General features: G+C 41.3%; 1 protein-coding gene across 1 annotated transcript in view; it reads right to left on the minus strand.

Moving 5' to 3' along the window:
* Window positions 1-22,608, minus strand: part of PPIL2 (peptidylprolyl isomerase like 2) — a 79,766-nt gene that overhangs the window by 55,538 nt on the left and 1,620 nt on the right. The window contains exons 2-8 of the mRNA XM_026091870.1: window positions 22,372-22,421; window positions 21,367-21,412; window positions 20,382-20,444; window positions 20,180-20,231; window positions 5,429-5,480; window positions 3,093-3,184; window positions 1,174-1,263 (exon numbers count right to left, since the gene is read on the minus strand). Of these exons, the coding sequence (XP_025947655.1) occupies window positions 1,174-1,263; window positions 3,093-3,184; window positions 5,429-5,480; window positions 20,180-20,231; window positions 20,382-20,444; window positions 21,367-21,412; window positions 22,372-22,421 (445 nt within the window). The remainder of the gene's footprint in view (window positions 1-1,173; window positions 1,264-3,092; window positions 3,185-5,428; window positions 5,481-20,179; window positions 20,232-20,381; window positions 20,445-21,366; window positions 21,413-22,371; window positions 22,422-22,608) is intronic.

Here is a 22,608-nt window from a genome sequence, read left to right on the forward strand (position 1 = left end):
TACTAACTCATGACTCCAACAATAATGATTTTTGAAATTTTTTTCCCCCTCTATCTCGCAATCTCGCAAGCTTAAAATGCCTTTATTTTAAGACTTATTTTTAAACAGAAATTTTAGCTCTTTCTGTACTAAGCTTCATCTGTAAAATAAACATCTACTACACTCTGAAACGCTGCTTTACAGGCTTTTAATTTAGGTTTTAATATTGTTAAAATCATTAAACATTATAACATTAGTATCTCTTCACATTTAAGAGAAAAAAAACTTTCAATTCTGTTGGCAGTAGTTCTCTTCCATTCTGCATTTCATACACCTACATCTTTCTCATTTTATAGTTTCCCTTTAAAAACAATTTAGAGTTAGAAGAAAGCCACTATAAGCAAGCATTCAAATGAAATCCTCCAAATTGCTGCTCATTTTATATTACATTTAGGGAAGCTGTCTGTAAAAATTGCTTTTCTGAAGCTTTGACTATTTTAGCATCCTTAAAAGACTAATATGGACAATCGACTTCAGCTTTAATGTTAAAGTCTTCTATATGCAAACTTTCTCCATTCTAAAGAATGTTGCTTTGGATAACACAGACCATGTACTGGTGGCTGTCCACAGCTGAAGATGATTCTGGACATATCTTTTCCCTTCCCTTACCCAGTCTCAACCCTTACCCTAATGCAATTCTGTTAAGTCTCACAATAAATCAGTGGTGCAACAGTTTTCAGGTAAAACTGATAGATACAAACAAACATCCTCATAAGTAGTTTCATAACTAAAACTTATGATTACATACATCTTATACTCAATAAGATACTGTGAATTGGTGAGTAACACAAATACATTTGTCAAAATTCACATTTTTACATTGTACGCTTGTCTTTTTTGTGTACCATGCATTTTTGTTCTTCAGTTCACAAAGTTCAGCTAATGCAATCTACTTATGTACAGGGCACACAAAAATCACTGCAGGGATTCTTCAGGCTGTAAGTTACATGGCATCTTTGTGGCTCATCTGGATAACAAAGAAAACGGAGCAGGTCTCCTAAACAACACCACATGCAGAACAATGTTTCTCAATTCACTTATTCTAGATAAATGCTGTAACAGCCTACGTAATAACACCTCACTTACTGCAAAAAAAGGTGTATTGTAAGACACGCAGAGGAGAGGAAAGTTTACCTGCAGTGTCACAATGTCTTGCCGAGTGAAGGGCTCATCTGTCAAGAGATCCTTGTAGCTCTTTGGTTTTATGTTCAGCTGCTCAACTGCCTAATGGCCAGGTGAAAGATACAGATATTAAAAATCACACTCTAATGTGAAAATCTTACAAGCAAACATGTGATGCTACCCAAACCTTAAGATATAATTGATGAAGAAAATTTTACCCCTCCATTCTCAACTGGCAGTTGCAGTATTTTCATTGTGCCTTAACAGAGATGAGAAATGAGAAGCCTTTATTTCATCTCTACCCAATTCAAGCTTAAAAAAAAAAAAAAGTAGTAATTTGCATTCCCTACTTATGCACATGATTTTAACCAAATTCATCTTAAAAGTGGTGCCAAAATAAAAAGCCCTGCTTATAGTTTTCTAGGTCAAGTATTTTACAGATGGTATAAGACAGGCAGCTTTAACAAGGGGCTCATATCTCCCCCCTACCATCAGCACGTCTCAGTGAAAGACGCATGTTCCAGGTCAGCTGGGACAACAGCAGATGCAAAATTGCATAAGTCCCTCACGCACTATTCACCTCCACTGCTGCATCTAGCCTGGAACAACGCTTATGTTCACCTGAAAAAATTAAATGATGTTCTACAAAGCAGCAGCACGTTACTTCATAGTAAGAATCAATGTGGAATAAACGCATTGTCCTTACGATCAAATACATCTTGTGGACAGATAACTATGGAGGTCTACCTGCAGAAATACGGGTTCAGCGTTATTCACCCAAATGCCCTCTAGTCTCCTCAGCTGAAATTGATAGTATTTTTCTAGTAACTCCAGAAGTCCACACATGAATTCTGAGCTTATAGTAAATAGATAAATGTTTTGTTTCAAGTGATATACCCCATGAGAAACATACCCTCTTGACCAAGCATCTCYTTAGGAGGCACTGTATTATAAATACAACAGACTGAGTAACAGTTTTACAACATGGACAACCATTTAACAAAGACTACTCTAAAATCATTCTTGCGTTTAATCACAGCAATCAAATCCTCAAGTTTCCAGAAGGAACAGAAAATATTTTCTATTTTAACCTAATCTTGATCGTTCCTGAAACTGGAATGAAGTCAGTTCAATTATGGCAGAGTAATTTTTCAAAAATGTGATAAATCTAGCCTTTTCCCTGTTTGAAAGTGTTTCAGCTTTTTGCCTCTCTTAATATCCTGAAGTTCCACAGGAATTTTCCATCAATAAATTTCAATAAGCAAATGTTTCAATGTTCAGACTTTTTACAAAAACAGATATGGATCCATTAATTGAAGGATTTATCTGCTACTGAAAAATAAATAACACTTGCTTTTACAGTAAAGGTGATACAAACAAACAAAAAAATTACAACAGAAATTCCACTTGGGATCACACAAATGTTCACAGAACACAAATCAAAACGTAGCTGACATCTCCGAAGGCATTCTCCCCACTCTTTCCTCAGCTCCAGTTAGAATACTCTTTCTTACTCATTGATATGAACAGAGAGCAGGCAATTTGTGTTTTGGTGATGACTTCATATTAGAAAGAAGACAACAGAAAATTTGTCTGTTAATTCAGCCAAAGAGCACATAAAAGCAACACATTTTGGTCTATGAATCTCTACAATATTTGGTCCCATACAAATTAACTATGTAAAAGCCTTAAAAAAGCAGTTTTTAAATTGTATTCTGGGTTTACTGATAATCTGAAGGCACAAGTGGGGTGACAATTTGTGTGGCCAAGACATTTCATGTCCATGTGAAATCAGTTCATCTCCATATACTTTAATTTCCCTGGCTGTAAAACAAGAATAAAACCTACCTGTCTTTGTAAAGCTGTTTGTGATCTTGAATCAAATGCATCAAGAATAAAATATTAATACAGAAATGCAAGAGAGAACCTACCTCATAGGCAAACACATTTCCAGTTGTCTTGATGGCCACAATATGGGAGTTATTGGTGAATACAGTGAATAGCACCGGACAGTGGTATTTACCTGACAAGGGGAGAAAACGTCTGAATTCAGCATAAAGCCCTCATGGCTGTTTTAAAATACAGAATAGCTAGTTTGTTATCTTTATGAAGAATATTTACATTCCTTTTTAACATAAAATGCAACTTTACTGTCTATCTAATGTTGTTTTGACTCATGCTCTGATTCTTCAGTGCTAACCAGAAAGAGTAACACATAAGAGAATTATAACTCAGGAAATGGAAATGCAGTTTTGAAATCTACTGCCCTCAATGCCCCAGCACAAAACTTCGTCCAACACGCTTGATAAAGTCTCACAATATGATTATTATTGTTGTAATCAAAGCTGTATTGAGAGTATGAGCCTATATCTTCTAAGTGCCCAGTGCTCTATTTTCAGCGTCGTTCTCAGGAATACAAGTCTAGTTCATACCCAACAAAAGTTCACAGCAGATGATGCCCTTTGCAAGCTGTTGGGCTTTTAAGAGACGAGAGCATTTTGTATTCAAATGCAGCAAGCAGAATGCCATTAAATCTGAACACGTTATTCGATAAGGAACCCAGCTTCTGCTCTAATCAAGCTGTGAATTTTCCCAAGAGGGTCAGCATAAATATTAAGCACGTCAACAACAAGCAAACTGATGGAAGCCAATGGATGAGGAAAAGTAAAAATGTCTGGACGAGCTCAGCAGAGAGCAATTAAGAGAAGATTATTAATACTTGATCAGTTTGCTAGACTGGGGGTTTTGGGTAAGGTTTGGAAATAAGTTAGACCTATTTGATTCTTTTCTTCCTAATTACCATCTGAAAATCAAAACCAGCAGGGAGACCGGAATATATATTCCTCACAGCACCTGCAAAGACAGCGAAAGCAAGCACCTACCGAGCATTTATCTATTAAGGAATCAGCCAGAGGAGGCACTCTAGCCTCCGACATGCAGGAACAAGTAAAAGTTTGGGTTTATTTTTGTTAGTGTCACTAGAGCTGAAGGAAAGCCGTTAACACAAAGGCTTGAAATTCAGGAGAAAGTTTAGAAAGGATTTTATAGAAGCGGCATCAGGGTATGGCCCAACTGATGAATACATAAACACACTAGTGAAACGTGAGGCCTCATTCCAGCTGCATAAAATAAAGCAAATCACCACGCTTTCCCTTTTAGCACAAGTGAGGCTCAGGACGGCCCATACGTGCTGTTGATCTGAATAGAAGGTATTCAGCTAAAGAGGCATCATTAAATGGAAGAAACTGCAATATCTGAAGACCTTTTTTATCGGACAGGTGTGAACAGAAAAGATCCTGTGTACACAGCAACGTTTCTACATTTTAAAGAAACGTTTATTGATAGATTGGAATACAATATTTTTACTCTTCCTCTTTTATTGCATTTTCCCTTGATCTGTTAATGATACAATGTGCTTTTTTTTTTTTTTTTTTTTTAAAGGGGAAAGGATTCTGAGACTGCATGGCTGCCAGCTTTCCACCTCAGCATTGTTAACTGGACTTTTTTAAGCAAAGCACAGTATCACAGGATCTTGCAAAAACCTTGGCCGCAGTGACTCCTGACCATTCTTAACTCCCTGCTCTTGAGACACATGGAACACAAGACTTGGAAGAAACCCAGCAGCTACAAGAGTCTGAGAACAGACCACAGCCTCTGGACTTCGGTAGGGTGAGGAGACAAACACTCCAGAATTTTATTCCCACCTGATCCTTGTCACTCTCACTTCAAAGGAATCATTATCTGTCTTACAAAAGTTGAATTCATCTCAATTCTTTTCTTTTATTCCTGGCATCCTTCTTTGATGGAAGGTTTTGTATCTTTAGCCTGCAGAGATAAAACTCGAAGCTGCTTTCTTTTACGCTGCTACTCATAAAATCCCATGTGTTCATTTAAGAATAATTATTTTTATAAACAAAAAGTTGCTCAAAACCAAATGAATAGCAAATAATGCCACAAATAAGTTAGAAAAAGATAACAGTACAGAAATTCATCCATTTCTGAAATTTTTCCTTACAGTAAATAGTACCTTACTGCAGTAGTAGCTATAGTAAAGTGGAATTGTTGAGTAGTTTCCAGCTCATAAGTGTAAAGGGAACAGAAATGGGGCTTTAAAGATGAACACGTTGATCACAACAAGCAGTTAATCTACTCAAAAAATAAACATAACAGAGAACACAAGCTACATAATTTTACATGAGTAGGAGACAAATTAGGTTTTATCAAAGCATGCACTAAGAAAAAAAACACAGAAATTTACTGCACTTACCTTCACTGTTTTTAGCAAAATTTAGCTTTATAAGTGATTTGGCATCTAGTTTCTACAGAAAATAAAACATGAAAAAAATTTAATCACAACAGAATCTAACCATGGAAATAAAAGGAAACTATGACATTAGTGTTGGTACTTTAATATTATGTAATTAATTAATAATAAACTGCAAGTCATTTGAATCATCACAACCCTGGAAATTTAACAATTATAGACAGTCTGCAAAAGCAAAGTTCAAGGAACCTGAGAACTGGAAGATGATTTATTTACATTGTTGTAGTTTGATACAGTACAGTGCTAAAACAAAGTGAATGAACTTGAGAATTAATGCAACTTTGTCTTGGCACAAACCAAAAGGGGAGTTAGCATGAGAAGGTAAGAAGCAAAGGCTATTGCCACTGCTCAGAAGGGACAATTCTGAAAAAAAACCCGATAAAAGTCATAAAGCCAGCAAACTATTCTGGCAGTCAAGCTTCTTATTTTTTTGGAAGTAGCTATCATTTTTCTTTTCCTTTAGCAAACTCATAGTGGAGCCCACACGATAACTAGTAAAGCACTGGCAATAACGAAGAGAAGCAGAGGTGTGACTTTGGGAAACCACATTGGGGACACTGGGGCAGTCTCCCAGGACGCAGCTTGGGAACGGTTAATTCCTGTAATGACTCTGTGGATTATGGGACTGAGGCGACAGCCGATGGAGGGAGATCGCACAGGCTGATGCAGAGGGTTCAAGGCCCTGTGATTCAGAGGGAGCACCGCAAACTAAACTAACTTCCACACTGCACCAGAACGATTTTCACAGCCTTTTGGGCTGCCCTCTCCGCAGAGGGGCCTCTGACACAGGCTGGGAAGGGCAAATCGTTCTGGAAGACCAGGCTGTGCCCTCCTTGGAGCCTCCCTAAGACACGAAAGCCCCCAAACATGGCCAAAGTAAAGGTGCATCTTTAGTAACATGATGGGGCAGGCCCACACATGCCCATCATTTAAGAGGGCCAAGATGCAACCTGGACGCCGCAGTGGCGTGACGGGGCACACCAGGACCATGGCGAGCTGCCCCTGGTCCTCCCAAGCCTGCAGCAGGACCCGCCAGGAGGGGTAGGCAGTGCTCAGCTGCGGCATCCAGCCCAGACACAAAACCGAGCCCAGCAAGCAGCAGGCTTCAAAGCTGAGTCAGGATCTCAGSAATAAAAAACGCCCTTTGATTGTATCAGCTGTCAGAAACAGTTTCACTGCCAGATTCACCCTTGAAAGCACACGGAGCATAGGCCTTTTAAAAGAAACAACCAGTTCTCTTCTCAAAACACGCACCTGAACAGATTAGGGATGTTCTTATAACCCAGACAGCTCTTTATAAACAGATACGAGTGGAGACCTGCCAGCCGCGGCGCCGACACTGCTAGTTCAATCACTATGGCAAACAGTGATAACAAAACTGTGCGACGCTAAGTCAGTGGGTTTTCTATGTCTAATCAAACTTCATATTCTTGGTTCAGAGCATACACGTTGTGACAGCTGGATTTGTTCCCTTGTAGGAGAGTGCTTCTCCAGTTGTTTTTAGTCATCTGGCAGGCTAATTTGCTGCCAGAAAGGCAACTATCTCTCTGGTTTATTAGCAAGAGGAACAACGAGAGACAGGGAGGGCTAGTAGGAAAAAGACAGGGAAGGGAAGAGAGAGGCCAGGAGAGGTGATATTTGGTCCAACAGTTAGGAGATGCAAGACCAGAATGGTTGGTTTTATTAAATGGATTCTCAAGGGGAAAAAAAAATTCATCTGCACACTGCTGAGATAGAGAGAGAGAGAGACAGCAAGGCAACAGCAGGTTCCCAAATGACTAAGTGAATACAGAATTTTATTCATTTACTTATCTTTTTACTAGAACAAAATTGTCAAAGAAGTAGTAGGGAGATAGTAGAGGTGCCAAAAGGAACATACGATCCTGGACAGACCTGTTCAACCTAAACAACTTATTAACACAAAGCAGCATCCATCTGTGCACGTGTTGTGGAACAGTCCAAAAATTATGTTTAAAAAGAAAAAAGCTTCTTTAGAGAAATGACCTCTGGAAACACCGACAATTTAAAAGCCTTTCAACTATCTTCCTGGCAGACTTCAGCTATCCCCAAAACATGTGAGCAGATCATCATTAAACAAAAATGCAAACAGTTCTCCAGGAAAGACTTTAGCATGACTGAAGATTCAGATTTACACCTTGACAGAAATCTAGTGGAACAGGGACTAAACTGCTGTACAGACTTTAGAAGTAACAAAAGCTGCAGGACACTGTTTCATCTTTCAAAGCATGATATGTCACTACAAGTGCTGCCAAGCCCTTGGACTCTGTGCTCCATACTCAAGGAAATAGTAACGGCATTTCAGGTCACATCTTTCCAGAATACGGAAAAGGGTTAGTTTTTAGCCTCAGTTACTCATGGTGCACTAGTTGCTTATGCTGGTGTCTGTTCCCCTCTGAGATCAGCTCTTATACAGTCTTGTGTGTTAACAATAGATTAAAAAATAGCCATTTTCATTTAGAGTTGAAATGCAGGCATGGCTCGGAGTCTCTTTCCAGGACGAGAACTTCATGCTGGAGAGCTGTACAGACACCGAAGTTTTACTGCCTCAGACTGGCCTCCTGTCAAACGCGTCTTAAAGAAGTGACCTTGGCACTTCAGCTCATACCCTTCTGCGAAGCTCTGCCCTCCAGCTCAGCTGAGACCAGCTTTGCACTTGAGCATGGCCTGCTGCCATCTCACGAGGAATCTCTCTAATACTCACAAAAGATGTTCTTTGTGCAAGCTACTTATGAAGAGGGACAGAAATGGACTGCGGGTTGTATACGAGAGAACAGACGAGGAGAATATAACTAGGGCTACACCTGAGAAATACTTTTAGAAGTTGATTAACATGTCTAATGTGTGGAAAGACAGGATTCGTCAAAGCAAATCTTTGGAGCACCAGAACAGCAAAAACAGGCTCTGATGGGCCACAAAGAGTTCCCAGGGTCACCAAAGGCAGTGCCGTGCCCCAGACAGGGCTGGCAGCGGCTGCRAGCAGGGACTCCGGCCCGCGAGCCAGCCCTTCCAGCAGGTCCAATTTTTGAAGACCTACACATTGCACAGGAGACTATGACAGAAGACGACCTGTGAAACCTGTATTATCTTTTTTTCTTCTCGAGTTCTTCATTTCACATGAAAACAGGATTATCCTGCATGTGGGTGAATCTGCTTTTATTTATTCTCCATCAAAAGTCAAAGCTTTCCGAGTGCCACAGCACAGTGTGTTGCCATGGAAATGACCATTATGCCACAAACAGAGGAGCTAGTCTTCACAGGAAGAGACAGCGGGAGTGAATGAGTCCTTAAATGAGTTAAAGTACTTGTTTTCATGTATTTCTTATTAGTAATAAAACACAAAGGAGCTAAAATACTGAATACGCAACTTGAGTTCAAAACTATTTTTAATCCGAGTCCCCCCCCCCATGCACTTACTATCAAGTTTCACTAAATTTCCAGTGAAGAAAGGAAGGCAAAAGCAATGTTTATTAAAAACACTTTATCTAATTAAAATTCCAAATTCATAATCAAAACTTGCAATCAAAATGAAATGCCACGAGCACGCGCCACTTCCCCTAAACAAAAATAAAAGCTGTATATTCACTTCTATAAATATTTTATGCAAGAATACTGCAAAGCAGAACCTTTTAATGACATGTAATGCCAGCTGCTCGACAACAAGGAGGGCTAAAGAAACAAAAACAAAGAAACAACCAGGCCTTTTCCTCAGCTGACTCCTCGCTCGCAGGCACACCTCCACGCAGCCAGCCAAGGCTACTTTTGGCTGTGACCTACTTTCTCGCAGCAGCATCCAGCCCCGCTGCTCTGCTCTCTCAGCTGCCATCGCTCATCCCTCCCGCGATCCCAAAGGGCAGCTCCCTTCCTGACGCGCAAAGCGGAGGTTATTAAGACGGGGAGGTTAGTGGGGCACTGTGGCAGCTTGCGGGTGAAGCGTGCCGACTGTTTCGAATCGAGCCATTCCTTGTCACCGCTGCGCGTCTCATGATGATACGACCTACAGTCCCGGCGCATCGATTAGCGACACGTTCTGACTCCCTTTGGTCTGTGGCAGTGCGGTCGCGTTGTTAATGAGGTGCTGACCCTGCCGGACACACACCCACTGGGAAAACAGCCGTTGGGGACTCACTCGAGTCTTTAACCGCACGTGGACAGAGTTGGTGAGAAGCAGCATGAGTTGTATTTCCTAAGTACGGACTTTCTCATTTTATCAATGTTAATTGAGTTAACATTAAAATGTTAAACACTTAGGAATTGGATACCTTCCTGATGGCCTCTGGCAGGAACACACAATAATCCAGTGATGTTGTCATGGGGAAAAATTAATGTGTCATGTCTGAACTGTTAGACAACACCAGGTCAAAATCATCCAGTGCTGACATGACCATTCAGTAGGTTCTCATCCTACCAAAACAAGCAACAAGGAATACCACAAATAGAAGAGAAAACCAAACTAGATATTAATATTAAAATTGAATGTTGCCTATCAAGTACCAAATTCATCTTAACAGCACATGAATTTTGTATTAAATTCTTGGTTCCTTTAAAGAAACCTATTATTCTGTGCATACAACTTCACATTTCAAGAAGTCATCATATAATTTTTCCTGATGTAGGACCTTCAAGAAAAATGGGGATAATAATCGAATGCTGGAACTGTATTTGAATAGCTACATATATACTGTTACTTATTTCAGACCTTTAAAGTGGATTTAACAACGATGAAAGGCATTGAAAACCTTCAGCAATTCTACATATTAGGGGAATGCCACAGGAAACAGCAGCACTAGTTTAACAAGATAAGCTGTATTCATGTAGTTCAATACTTCATGGAAAGTTTGGGGTCAAAAACCAACAGGACAGAACAGTCTCCTGATTCAAGCAAACATTTCTATGTTCAGCTCAATAGCACAAATGTTAGATATTCATCATATGGACAACTGCCTACCAAGTGCTAAAGAGATAACCTCAATTCACTTTCACAGTTAAGTACAGTTAAATACAGCTTCATCCAATACTTTCATCTAGTATGGAAATGTATACAAAAGATCCTTCACTACCCACTTCCAGACCACTACTTTCCCATATCTAAATTTTAATTAAACCGACACCATACTGTCCCCAAAGCCTTGTCTAGAGAATCATAAAGACATACACAYGGCTTACAGATACTAGCAACAAGGTTGCTATATCAAAGAGTACATTAACAGAAAATACAGTGAGAAAAAGATGTGTTGTTTCGCATATAAGATTAAACCTGTAACCTTAATGCAGTCAGAAGTCTATCAATCCAAAGAAAGCATCCACCACCAAATCCAACATGGTTTATGGAAATAAAGCTATGCAGCAGCACCAAAAAGCTAGTCTCCAATTTTAATGAAGAACAGGCAAGCAAAGATCTGTGGGAAACCTCATGCTGCATCTCATTTAAGGCTAGAGCGTTTCACAGCTGCTAGTTTTTCAAGTGTCACAGTCATGAAAACCCATCTACTGTGCACACTTCCACCAAAACAAGGAAGGAGGGGGGGAAAAAAAAAAAAAGAGACCATCTGTTCAGTCTATAAAATCTAGATGTAAATACTTTTTTGCTGTAAGGGAAATAATGCCTTATGAATAATACTAGACATGTTTATCTGTCTGTGTCCAGAGCCGGCTTACTGGATAAAGTGCTACCTACCACCACCACAATTCTCACTGGCAAGGCGTGAAGGAGGCACAGCAGCTTGGCCAGTGACTCATGATACTGGGGAGTTTTAAACTGCTCCTTATGATAAAGTCCTTGGACAATAAGTCTAGGCAAATCTCATCTTCTTTGCCTTCACTGTTTCCCAAAGATTTAGGGAATTAAAAAACAAGCCCACCTTTTAAGACAGAAAAAAGCCAACGTTTATTGGCGCTGCCTACACTACTGCCTACTGTAGTAAGACAGATACAACTGTCTGTCTGCTACACACAGATACAACTTTGGAAGAGAAACAGCCAACAATTATCCATGTGTTCACCAAAAAGAAAGGAGAGTTATCTTTCAGGTTATTAGCTAACCAGGACCTTCATCCTCTTGACCTGCATGTGCTTTATGACCATTACCAGTTATGACACATGATTTTCTGATTGTTCCTCTGGGCAAGAATCATGTCCTAATATGTTTCTGTCCAGGGACCTTGGAAATTTATGGTTGCTAGTCAAATATTAACTCATGCAGCCTGTTGACTAAAAGCTAATAATTTCTGAAGCAAACGAGGTAAGACGACATGGTCCAGTTGCTGCATATTGAAGAGTTCATCTTGTTSAAAGCGGATTCTAGACAGCTGAGCAGAGAGGCCTATATTTGCCACCCACTCAGATAAAAATGCACCTGGAGAGAGTTTTTTTTAAATGAATCAGTAGAGAAGGCTGGAACCATCCGTTTCTGAAAAACATGCTACATTCACTACATTCAACTGGAAACAAAAAAAGAACAGGAAGAACCACAGCTCATCCTGGCTAATTCCTATTTATAAAAGTACCTGCTTCTGAAATGACCGAAGCTATCAASAGAAAATTGTCAATTTATCATATTCTGACAGCAACATTCATGTCTCAACGCATCCTCTGAAAACATTTTCTGTCTTAAAATATCATATATAATGTATCAAAGTATTATCAAAGTATTGCAAGAAGAGATTAGAAAATATCCCCCCCACTGTATGAGGCATTCACCCAGCATTTTGTGTGTATAATTAAGATTACCTATGTTCAAAGAAGATAAATTAAAATTAAACTAGATGCAGAGAAGGATGACTGTGACTATTTGGGGAACAGAGAACCTACAAGCAAGATGAACATACGACAGGAAAATACAAGTCTCAACAAGAAAATGTCAAGAAAGCTTTGAATTCCTTTGTAACAAATACAGAGCTGTAAACACTAACTGTGAGAAGAGCAATACTGGCACAAATAGAAATGAGAATAAGCTGCTCAAAACCAAAATTTACAGAAGATATCTGTCAAATGGAAAGGCATCAGGACAACCTCTCAGCAGCTGTAGCAGGAGAAAGCAAACTAATTCAAGGCAGCGCACAAAGTTTACAAAGTAAATTGCAGGAGAGCTGAAGACCTAAGAGAGTCTTCCAGCCTCATGTTCCTGATCCTTTCACTCTTCCTTCTGCAGCACAGGAAAATCACCTAAGCTGGATTTCTCTAAATCATTTTTAAACAACAAGGCTTCCCTTGGCTTTTTACCTGTAAGCGTAGTTCTTAGCTCTGTGGTAAGCTATTACTCAGAACAACACGGTACTGCCACCCCCCACTGGAACTTTTCTTACAAATAAACAACAACAAACCCTTCATTTCAAAYGTGAAGTGAAAAAATACGGTGAGTTTATCGAAAGGAAAAAAGGGCTACTGACAYGTCCACCTGTGTAACGGCTGAACATTTGACTGAATTGCATCAGACAAATTAAGAAATATACCTTGGATTCTAAAGCTGAAGATGTGCCAACTTCTTCTGACATGCATGTAACAAGTTTCCCCTAGAGAAGACTTAAATTTCTCATTATTCATCAGTTACACTAAAGCCAAATGAGACCTGAAGTTACTGATCCACCTAAATGATCATTCATTTTCAATGCCCCAAGGAGAAAATGTAACAGGCTACTTGGATTTCAGGCATTATCTCAGATCTTGAGGAAAAAATCCCCATGAAAGGGGGATGTTGCACTCCTGTATTTTTCTAAATAATGAAAAATATCTTGATTGGTCAAATTATTTTCATCATAATTAGATAGTCCCAGCACTCTAGAAATAGAAAACTGATGTGGAGATAGCCTGACTATATAAGGCTGCACAGCATTTTCCTCTCACAGCATTTTATATTTAGACAAAGAATGAAAATGCTCAGAGTAAGCACATTCTCTTTGGAAACAGTCGGAGCAAAGAAAACTTTTCAAGAGAGAGAAAAAAAAGTAAAACCGAACAGTCATGAGGAAGAGTTGACTCATGCTGCAACATGCCACCTTTAAAAGACCCTCCAAATCCTAAGATAGTATTACCGCCATATTGCAGAAAGGTCTAGGCAAGTATTCAGAAAGTTCATCATACTCAACATTATCTACAGCTATTACATTTTCCTGACAGTGTATTCCAATGGCAGCTACTGCTACGCTGGCACAAGAGGTCACCTTCAAACCACCAATCCCTGTCTGAGGACATCCATTACTTGCTGCTCGTTAGCTAGAAACACACCTGGAATAACAYGATCAAAACAGCAATTTGCACAGAATTACCACACAAACCACAAGAACGAAGTTAAAAAACACAATCACTATTGATTTAGCCAGTAAGGATCACACTAAATGTGAACTTGTCCTCTCCCCCATTCAGGCCAGAGATCTGTTCCACTCAGCTCATCCAACACTGGTGGTGGTGTTTGTGATCTTGGTCTTTCCCCCTCTGGTTCCTGCAACCCATTTACCAGAATCCATTCCTGAAGCASATGGGCTCTGTACTGATTACTCGATAAAGGTGTAGAGCAATTTGTAGTGAATTATAAAGCCTTGGCTGGAATTTAACCTGTGCTTTAACACCTGTTCCTACAATACAGTACCAGGTATTTCTCACACTTCTGACCCCATGTAGTTTCTTTAGTTACAACATTATAAAACAACAACAACAAAAACACCCAAGCCCTCTTTCTCAGGTGAAGAAATAATTGTCAGAGCTTTCTATCTTTGTATCTATGTTCTCAAAATATATACATGGTAAAAACACTTTAATGTTTAAGGAAGTTTCACCTTTGCTCCAATTTCTGTATCCTTTCCAGGCAGGATTTCCCTTATTCAGATAGCCAAAGACTTTTTTAGAGCAGAAAAAAACCCCAATGATGTAAGGCTGTTTGTTCATATTTAAAGTGTGATTAATACATTCAGAGGTAAGAAAGTAATCCTGCAACATACCATCTCCATTAACCTCATCAGCAAGCTTCTCCCACTTCAATGCCAGCAACTAATTTCTGAGATTGCCTGAAGTTCAGTTATCAAATTGAAAAGAAAACGTGCTTTCACAATTAAATGAGGTAACAATAGCCACCAGCACTTGGGAGAAGAAGCAGCTCCTAAACACACTTAGGGAATGTAACTGAGAATGACTTTTCCTAAGTTTTAAAATAACAGACTTAGTTACAACTTTTTCTTTGGGGACGAAAAATTAGTATTCCTGAAGGTGCCTGTAACTACTCAGGCAAGCATCACGTTACCARATTAATTTCAAACAAATGATTAAAAAAAATGGCACTGCCCATGTCTGCACAGGGGCAACGTYTGCACGCCAGCAGTGCCAGATCGCGGAGGTGCCCCCTGTGCCCTCCATCGCTGCTGCAGGGCTCGGCCAGGGGCAAGAGCTGCCTCTCCAGGTGATTTCAAAGAGTGGATCAGACAGGCTTAGCAGATGAGGCACATACCTGTACTGCCAGACATCTAAGACCCTCAATTGTTTGATCATATTAGTCGTAAGCTCACCCGAGTCATTTTTATTTGGTAAATAAAGGACTAAGAGTATGGGAGAACAATAGCAAATATTTACCTCTATGCAGAGCAAGACTTCAGGCAGAGCTCTCTCTTTTAAGAAGGCAGATCTGCCAGTGGAAAATTTCAGAGATTTGCAACCTCCCAACCCCAAAGCCAACCCTTATTTTCCATGTTGCTGGCTCTGCCTTCTGCTGCTTTTTTGTATCCCCAGACTCCTTTTCATGGATATCTTCTGTTTACCCCAAGCAGGAGGCTTTCACAATTCTAGAAAATCCTCCAAATTTGAAAGATTTCCTTACTTCTCCTTGGTAAGATGCTAACTTATAGAAAGACTCTCAAAATAGCCTATAGGTCTAGATCCTAACTTTGCATAAGAGAGAACACAAACCAAACTGTGCTCTCTCTCATTTGGACGGGAAATGTGAGTCCTAATCTCTCATGTCCCAGGTAAGTACTTGTCTCTGCGGTTATGATCAGAGGTTTCACCACGGAGCTGAGAACACCTTCCCAAAATGTATTTCATCGAAAACCACACCTGCAAAGAGTTTTGATTTCAACAAATACTATTTTCCATCCACTTTGCCAAAAATTCTTCACCAACCACCTGACACCATGCAGTAATGGGGGAAAAGGACTGATAAACAGTTTCCAGCTGGCTGCCAGGGGCTCACTCACATCCGAACGTACGCAATCCGTCGGCAGGCAGAGACCAGCAGTGGGGCCAAGCTCCGGCTCAGCCCGGCTCCTGGCAGGTACGGCGGTGCCTGTCCTGCCACCCGGCCCCAGCGCAGYGGCAGCAGCTCTGCAGCAGGGCAGACACAGCAGAAACCGAGCCGGCTCACCCGCGCTTTCACAGAGGAGGAGCACTCACACATGGTGGCCGGCAGCCCAGGCGCGAGGGCCGGGCACCTCCGCAGAGCAGTGCTACCGCCACGTCTGTGGGGATGGCGGAGCCGCAGCAACCGCCAGGCAGTGCCTTCTGGTGTCTTAGCTGGACTCATAGGTGTGTGTTAAGCCCAAGTTAAATCAACTTGACTGAGCCAACAAATCTTTTTTGCCCTTCAAGACAGATCCATTTGTCACAGCCACACATGCCCCTTAACACGAGAACCGCTTCTTGGGGTTATGCAGACTCAGCAGCCATATGGATTTTAGCTTGCTCTGAAAAGCGCACAAAAAATTCACACAGATGAGCCCTCTACATGAGTTTAAAAACAGATGTCCTTACAGTCACCACTGACTTTGGACCAAAGCCTTAGAAACAAATACCAGAGACAGACTGACTTGCAACTGCCCAAAAGAACTAAATTCCCACAGGAAAGTGGGAACAAGGGACCAAGACCGTAGCTACTTCTGAAATGGGGGAGAGAGACAATTTGCCCAGGGTTACAGAGCCAGACTTTAACAGAGCTGAAGTCCAACCTCAGTAATATAGTCTGCCCACACATACTGAGACTGTCAGTGAACCAGAGTGAAAAAATAGGTCTTTACATGGAAAACATTACAATACAAAGGAGAAAAATAACTCATAAGATATCTGTGCAACAAAGAACTATTTCCCTTGAAATTCCTGTGAAAAGGCACGCCACTACCTTCACGCAGCTCTATCATCTGCTCATATTTGAGATTCCAACAAACCCGATAGGACCCGACCAGTCTCATTTCCTGGAAGCGGCACTCGCGAGCCCAGCCGCCCGCCCGGGGCGGGCAGGCGGTCAGCACTGGCAGCGCGCCGCCGCACGACACGTTCTGGCAAGCCTGCAGCTCTCTGCAAGTCTGAGAAGCCAAAGTGCTGTTCTCAGTGAAAAGGAATGAGATAACTATGACTTTCCCAGTTACCCTTTATTTGTTGCAATTTCAGTATAAACATAGCTGCTAGGGCAGTGTCCTGGCACAGCTGACAAAAATGTAAGCAAGTCAACACCATCTGACAGGCTGTGGTTCGGCTGCAAGAGATGCACTGCTTCTTCCAAAATTATCGGTGCAGTAACAGAAGTGTTTTTTACTGCTATGCATTATTAAAAAGGAAAAAAAAAAGAATCTAAGGTTACTTTCTGGAATAGCTCACGGGAAACTCTAGACAGAGGTCAATGGTGATTTGTTTCTCCTAAAAAGGATATTGGTGTCCACACTGCACCTCAAGAGGATATTCAGAAAAGCAAGAGGAAACAAACCATAAGAAATTGTAGGAAAGGAAAGCAAAAAAATGTTTTAAACATATCAAAGAATAACTGCAATCTCAGCATTGCAGAATTCTTTTAAAAGGAAGGCTAGTGGAATGGTTTAGGTTCAGGAAAATCAGAGCAGTAACTTTGCCTACTTGCAGATCAGTTCCACGAACGTGCAATTAATAAAAGACTAGCACAACTCTACCTCCTGGGAGCACTGCAAAGATAAATACATGACTGCAAGGCTCTCAAAATCTCCACTGAGGGGGCCACTTCAGAAACAAGACAGCTAGACAGAGTTAGTGAGTACCATGAGCGTGTCATTAACGATACCTTTGCCAAGTAGCCTATTGATTTCTCTAAAATGTTTAGCCTGTAGCAAACCATAATAACACAAGTACAAGCCACAAGGGATTTCATTATCATTTTTAACTTCAGGACAAAAAAGGGAAAAAATGCTCTGGAGCCTCATCACTGTGACGAATCCCCAGTCTGTTAAAAGTAACTTCCTCAGCTGTTTTACAAAACAGTGGTGCAGCTAATCTGGCCAATTCCTTTTTAAACAAACCCGGAGACTTGCAGTTCTCTAAGCCACCAACTCATCACAGAAATTTTTTCTGGCTTCGGCAGTGAGCAAGTGGTACAAGTAACAGCGCATGCGCAGTGCTAAATTAAATAGAGGGTGATAAGCACTAAGCTGGGGGTCAGTAAAGTCTAGAGCTGCACAAACTCAGCTGACTGATTTCCTCTGCCATCTACCCTGCCTTGTCCCAGCACACCCCTCCCCATCCTGTCCAGCACCATCCTCCCCCTCGTAAAACCAGAATTGTCTCTCTGGGGAACAAAGACTGAGTTACAACATTTCTTTCAACCCCATTCTTCAAACTATAGCTCCATGGGGCTTGGTTCAGCAGGGCTGCGCACTGTTACGAAGTGCAAACATCTCCTTTCTCTTCCGAGCTGTGTGGAACGCCTTCATCCTCTGGAGGACAGAGCAGTACAGCACAAGTCAACCTCGGAATAAACGGGAAGGAGAAAGGGCTCCCCAAACAGAGCGATACAGAGGAAGGGGGGGCAAACGTTGAGGAGAGGTGGGGGTGACTGCAGCTGAGCTACAGAAACACAAGTCAGAATATGCTAGTAGATCTCAAAGTTGGACTTCATTTGAGCATTTACAGCTCACCAGGTAAATCCTGCACAATCTCACTTGTTCCCTAAAGCATAGTTTCCATCAGCAGAAAGAATAACAGAGCGCTGTTGCTCAGGGACAAGGAGCCTGTGTTAAAATACCACTGCTGGGGAGGAACGGTGCTCCCAGCAGAACGCAGGCAGTGCAAGAGGGAGTGTGCAAATTAACTTGATGTAATGGAACAACTCTGTTAGGAGTCCACAGACCAAATGCCGTACGTCAGATTTCTACCCCGCACTCCACAAGACCGCTAGCCACATTACACATCTTGCTTAGCATTTACCAGAAATATTTTTAAATCATATCACGGTTCACAATAAGAAATGAAAACAGGTGTCATGAAGTTCATCTGAGTGAAAACAAGCAAACTGGCAACACTCCAGAACTCCCAACCAACACATAGAGCAGTAAGGTATTAGGAGGGTGGCAAAGACAAACGAAATAGCTGTAATTCCTTTCCTTCYGAACAACAAATATTGGCCTCTCCGTGTGTACAGGCAGGCCTCTGATGATCATCAGGCAAACACACCTGCAGTTTGCTATAACTCTAGAGATATCCAGTCTCAGACAGGCTGCTCACATCTAGAGTTTGGAATGCTGCATCTGTATTTAGCTTCTCCTCATATCTGTCTGCTGGGAAAATCTTTAATCAAACACAAGATGTTTCAAAGGTAATATTTTACCACAAAACAACCTGCAAACCAGCCAAGAATTCTGTGCAATAGCTGCCACCTAATGTTCAGGGAAGTAACTGCATTTACTCAAGGAAAAGATGAGTTTCAGTACGTCATGCAGCAATTTCTATTTAMAATTTTTCCTTTATGCCCTAATAAAGAATTCACTCACTTTAAACACACCAGCAAAAATGTAACACCATCAGGGAAATCCCTCCAGTATTTCATCTTTATCTGGTGTTCTACAGCTTCACACTATTACACAAAGTAATCCCTTGATAGTAAGCTATCATTTATGCAGAATAAGGGAATAAAAAAAAMTAAAGCACTGATTATAGTGTGAAATCCCAGTCTTACAATGAACTATCATGAGAGATGGGACAAAATTTTTCTGAAATATATTGTCAAGATAACTCATTTTGCACCTCAGAGTACYATTAATATGCACTAGTATTATCTGTTGATCTCTCTAATCTGCATAGAGCCAAGTATCCATTTGGTTAGGAAGCATCACTGCAAGTTTTATCACAGATGTAGAGGTGACCTAGCCAGCACCTCGCTCCATATAGAACAGAGTTCTGCTTGTACGAGGCAGCAGCACAGAGCCTTTTCCAAAGCCCATCTATCACTCACCAATTAGGCTTYGTGAGCATCACTAGCAGTAGCAGGGGAGTTAGCATATTCATCTATATAGGCTTTAATTACAACACACCTGTAATACGAGCAAGATACTCTGGGAATTTGTATAAATGAACTRCTCCCTTCCTCCACCATGTTATTTACAATCCAATGCAAAAAAAGAAAATGTAATGCTCTCCTCTTCCCTCAGGCACCTCCATGCACACAGTCAGAGGCTCACTATTTTCTGCYACAAAGATAATAAGCAGGCTGGCAGTGAAGCGATATCAGGTCTCAAATCTAAATGGTTCCTTTTTATTTTTTTRGCTAAAAAAGAGATTCCTAATAAATCTGTAATCTTGTTTCAGCAAACTTGGTCTCACAAATATTATATTTCAAAATAACACTTCCATTCAACTTCTTTTTGCTTTCATTAAAGCACTTCTGTTTCTCCCACACATTAAATAGGAAACTAAACATAAGGAAAGCCAACAAATCATGTGAATACAACCATAATTACTTACTTCTCCTGTGATTGGATTGGTTCCATATTTCTTTATCCAAGGAACAATGCTCCTGAAAAGAKAGGAGATAAACTAATAAGAGAAAAGTGCCAGTAGAAAACCTGCCAAGACCAAATGATGATCACACAGAAAGCTGACGCACAGCTGTAAGCAAGTCAATTCAGCAACACAAAAATAAAGCAAAGTACAGACAGTAACTTACAGTATGTCAAAGACTGTCCCATCTGGTGTGCAAACTGGGTATTCAAATGGCTGTAGAGACAAACTAGAAAAAAAAAGTACACACTGTTTTAGCAAAATCATCTGGAAATCATGACAACAGAAGCAAATAACATGTTGCTGATTTATTTGCACATTAAAGCAAGGCCTATACCAAAGAAAATACTGAGTGGTTACCAATACCCATTATCTGATTCCACGGAAATTAGGTTAAAAAAATTTTTTTTTTTGAAAAGAACCAATGCAGTCCAGTAACTTGTAGCTGCCAGCACTCACAACCATACAGCCACTGGAATGGATACTGTAATATTCCCGAGCTCGCTTCTGTTGCCACGCCGGCTCCCAGCAGCACAAAGATGGCTCAAGCACACACTGTCTTTGCACTGAAGCGGGTTAGGGAGTAATCAGCTGTCACATTAGCATCCCCTGTTAGGGGTATTTCCATAATCTATCCAGCTTTTCACCAAGCAACAGTAATTTGTTGATRGGGGTGGTAACTTCTTGAAACATTCGATTCACAAGAGGATTTTTAAAATGCCTTTAATAATATGAACTTCACACTTTTCACTCTAGCACTTCAAGCAAATTCTAAGCACAAAGTATTAACATAAATACTCCTTCAGAAAGCTAAATGATTGATTAAGGATGTTCTGACCGGGGAAAAGTAGAGATTCAAGTCCCAGTTACAGGGAGCGTAAGACTGGAACATGCATGTTAATTGAAGTATTTTATCACTTGTGTATTCTTTTAGCCATCAGGTTCAATCTCAAYAGACACTAATCATGGAAAGTACTGGCACAGATTCAGTTCTTACTGGAATATTTCTTGCCACATTAATTTCATAGCAGACACAAGTCAATGAAAATAGCTACCTCAGCAGAACACGTAACTTCAGTAGTAGTTCAGGGTCAACAGACCGATGAATACGTCTGTCATTTAATAATGATAATGTAATTTTGTTCTCTYACCTGCAGTGATCAAATGATAAACGTCTAAAATTAGTTCGTGGAAGGTCTGTTTATGAAAAAGAAAACACAGGATTTTAATAAATACATATTATTCTAGGTAACAAAAATACTCTTGATGCTGTAACTAAGGRGACAATAAACATCTGGAAGTTACATTTTTCAATATGTGGTGACAATTTRCTGATGACATGGAAAAATACACTCAATGTTGCAAAACTGTAACAAAAATGAGACTTCTAAAGCAAAGCATGAGTATGCTCCTCAAATGAATTTACACAGATTAGAAAAAAATCAAAATAAAACTCTGACAGATTTACAGCCCTGAATTTAAATTTGATGGTTAATACTGTTACTACCTTCAAGCTTTCTACCACCACTAGACACAGATCTTGCTGAGGGCAGGGATCATCTGATCTGGATATCAAACCTCGCATTGCTACAGTTTTCCCACAGAACAGCTGTGAAAGCCTAAGGTCAGTGTCACCGCTTTTAGGACTCCACTTGTAAAGTCCGGCAGCTCAAAGCCAGCTCACGACGAGTTCAGACCCCCGAGCAGCAGCAGGAGGATGCTCCGCTCCAAGAGGTCACTTCTTCAGCCACCCTGTGTTAAACCACCCCATGTGTCCCCGAGAGCCGTGGCRTACGCAGACGAAGGAAGCAAGGGTCAGGACATGCAGAACAAACCCTGAAGGGCTCCAATAAAGCAAAGAGAAGGAGACTTAAATACGTGAGCGGAAAGAATGAAAACCAAGAAAGATGCAGCAACAGGAGCAGGATGTCGGCCTGCCAATATCCAGGCCGTAAGGGAGGAGGACGGCGCCCAGACCGCGAGATTTTTCCAGTGAGGAGGGACACTCGCAGCACCGCTAAGAGCAGAGCGGCTGCGAGCGAGCCAGAACCGCAGGCTGGGCAAGGACGGGGCGGCAGCAGCACCAGCAGCGATGTCAAACAGCCCCGCAGGGAGCGCCCGGCAGGAGGGCCGAAGCAGAGCTCGGCAMCACTCACCCGCTTTCTTCCCTCCGTAGAACTGCGTGTACTCCGCGCACGTGATGTACCTGCCGAGACAGCGGGCTCACTCGCAGCGCCGCGCGGCCCGGGGCGCAGCGGGCGCGGGGCGTCGCGAGCTCCAGGCCCTGCGCAGCCGCCCGGGGGCTCGCAGGCTCCCACGGGCGGTCACGCAAACCCGGGCGCACCTGGGGGGCTTGCGAGCGCCCAGCCGGCGTCACGCACACCGGGGGGCCC

The sequence above is a fragment of the Apteryx rowi genome, unplaced genomic scaffold (genome assembly GCF_003343035.1).
Source record: "Apteryx rowi isolate R43461 unplaced genomic scaffold, aptRow1 scaffold_93, whole genome shotgun sequence".
Classification (NCBI taxonomy): Eukaryota; Metazoa; Chordata; class Aves; order Apterygiformes; family Apterygidae; genus Apteryx; species Apteryx rowi.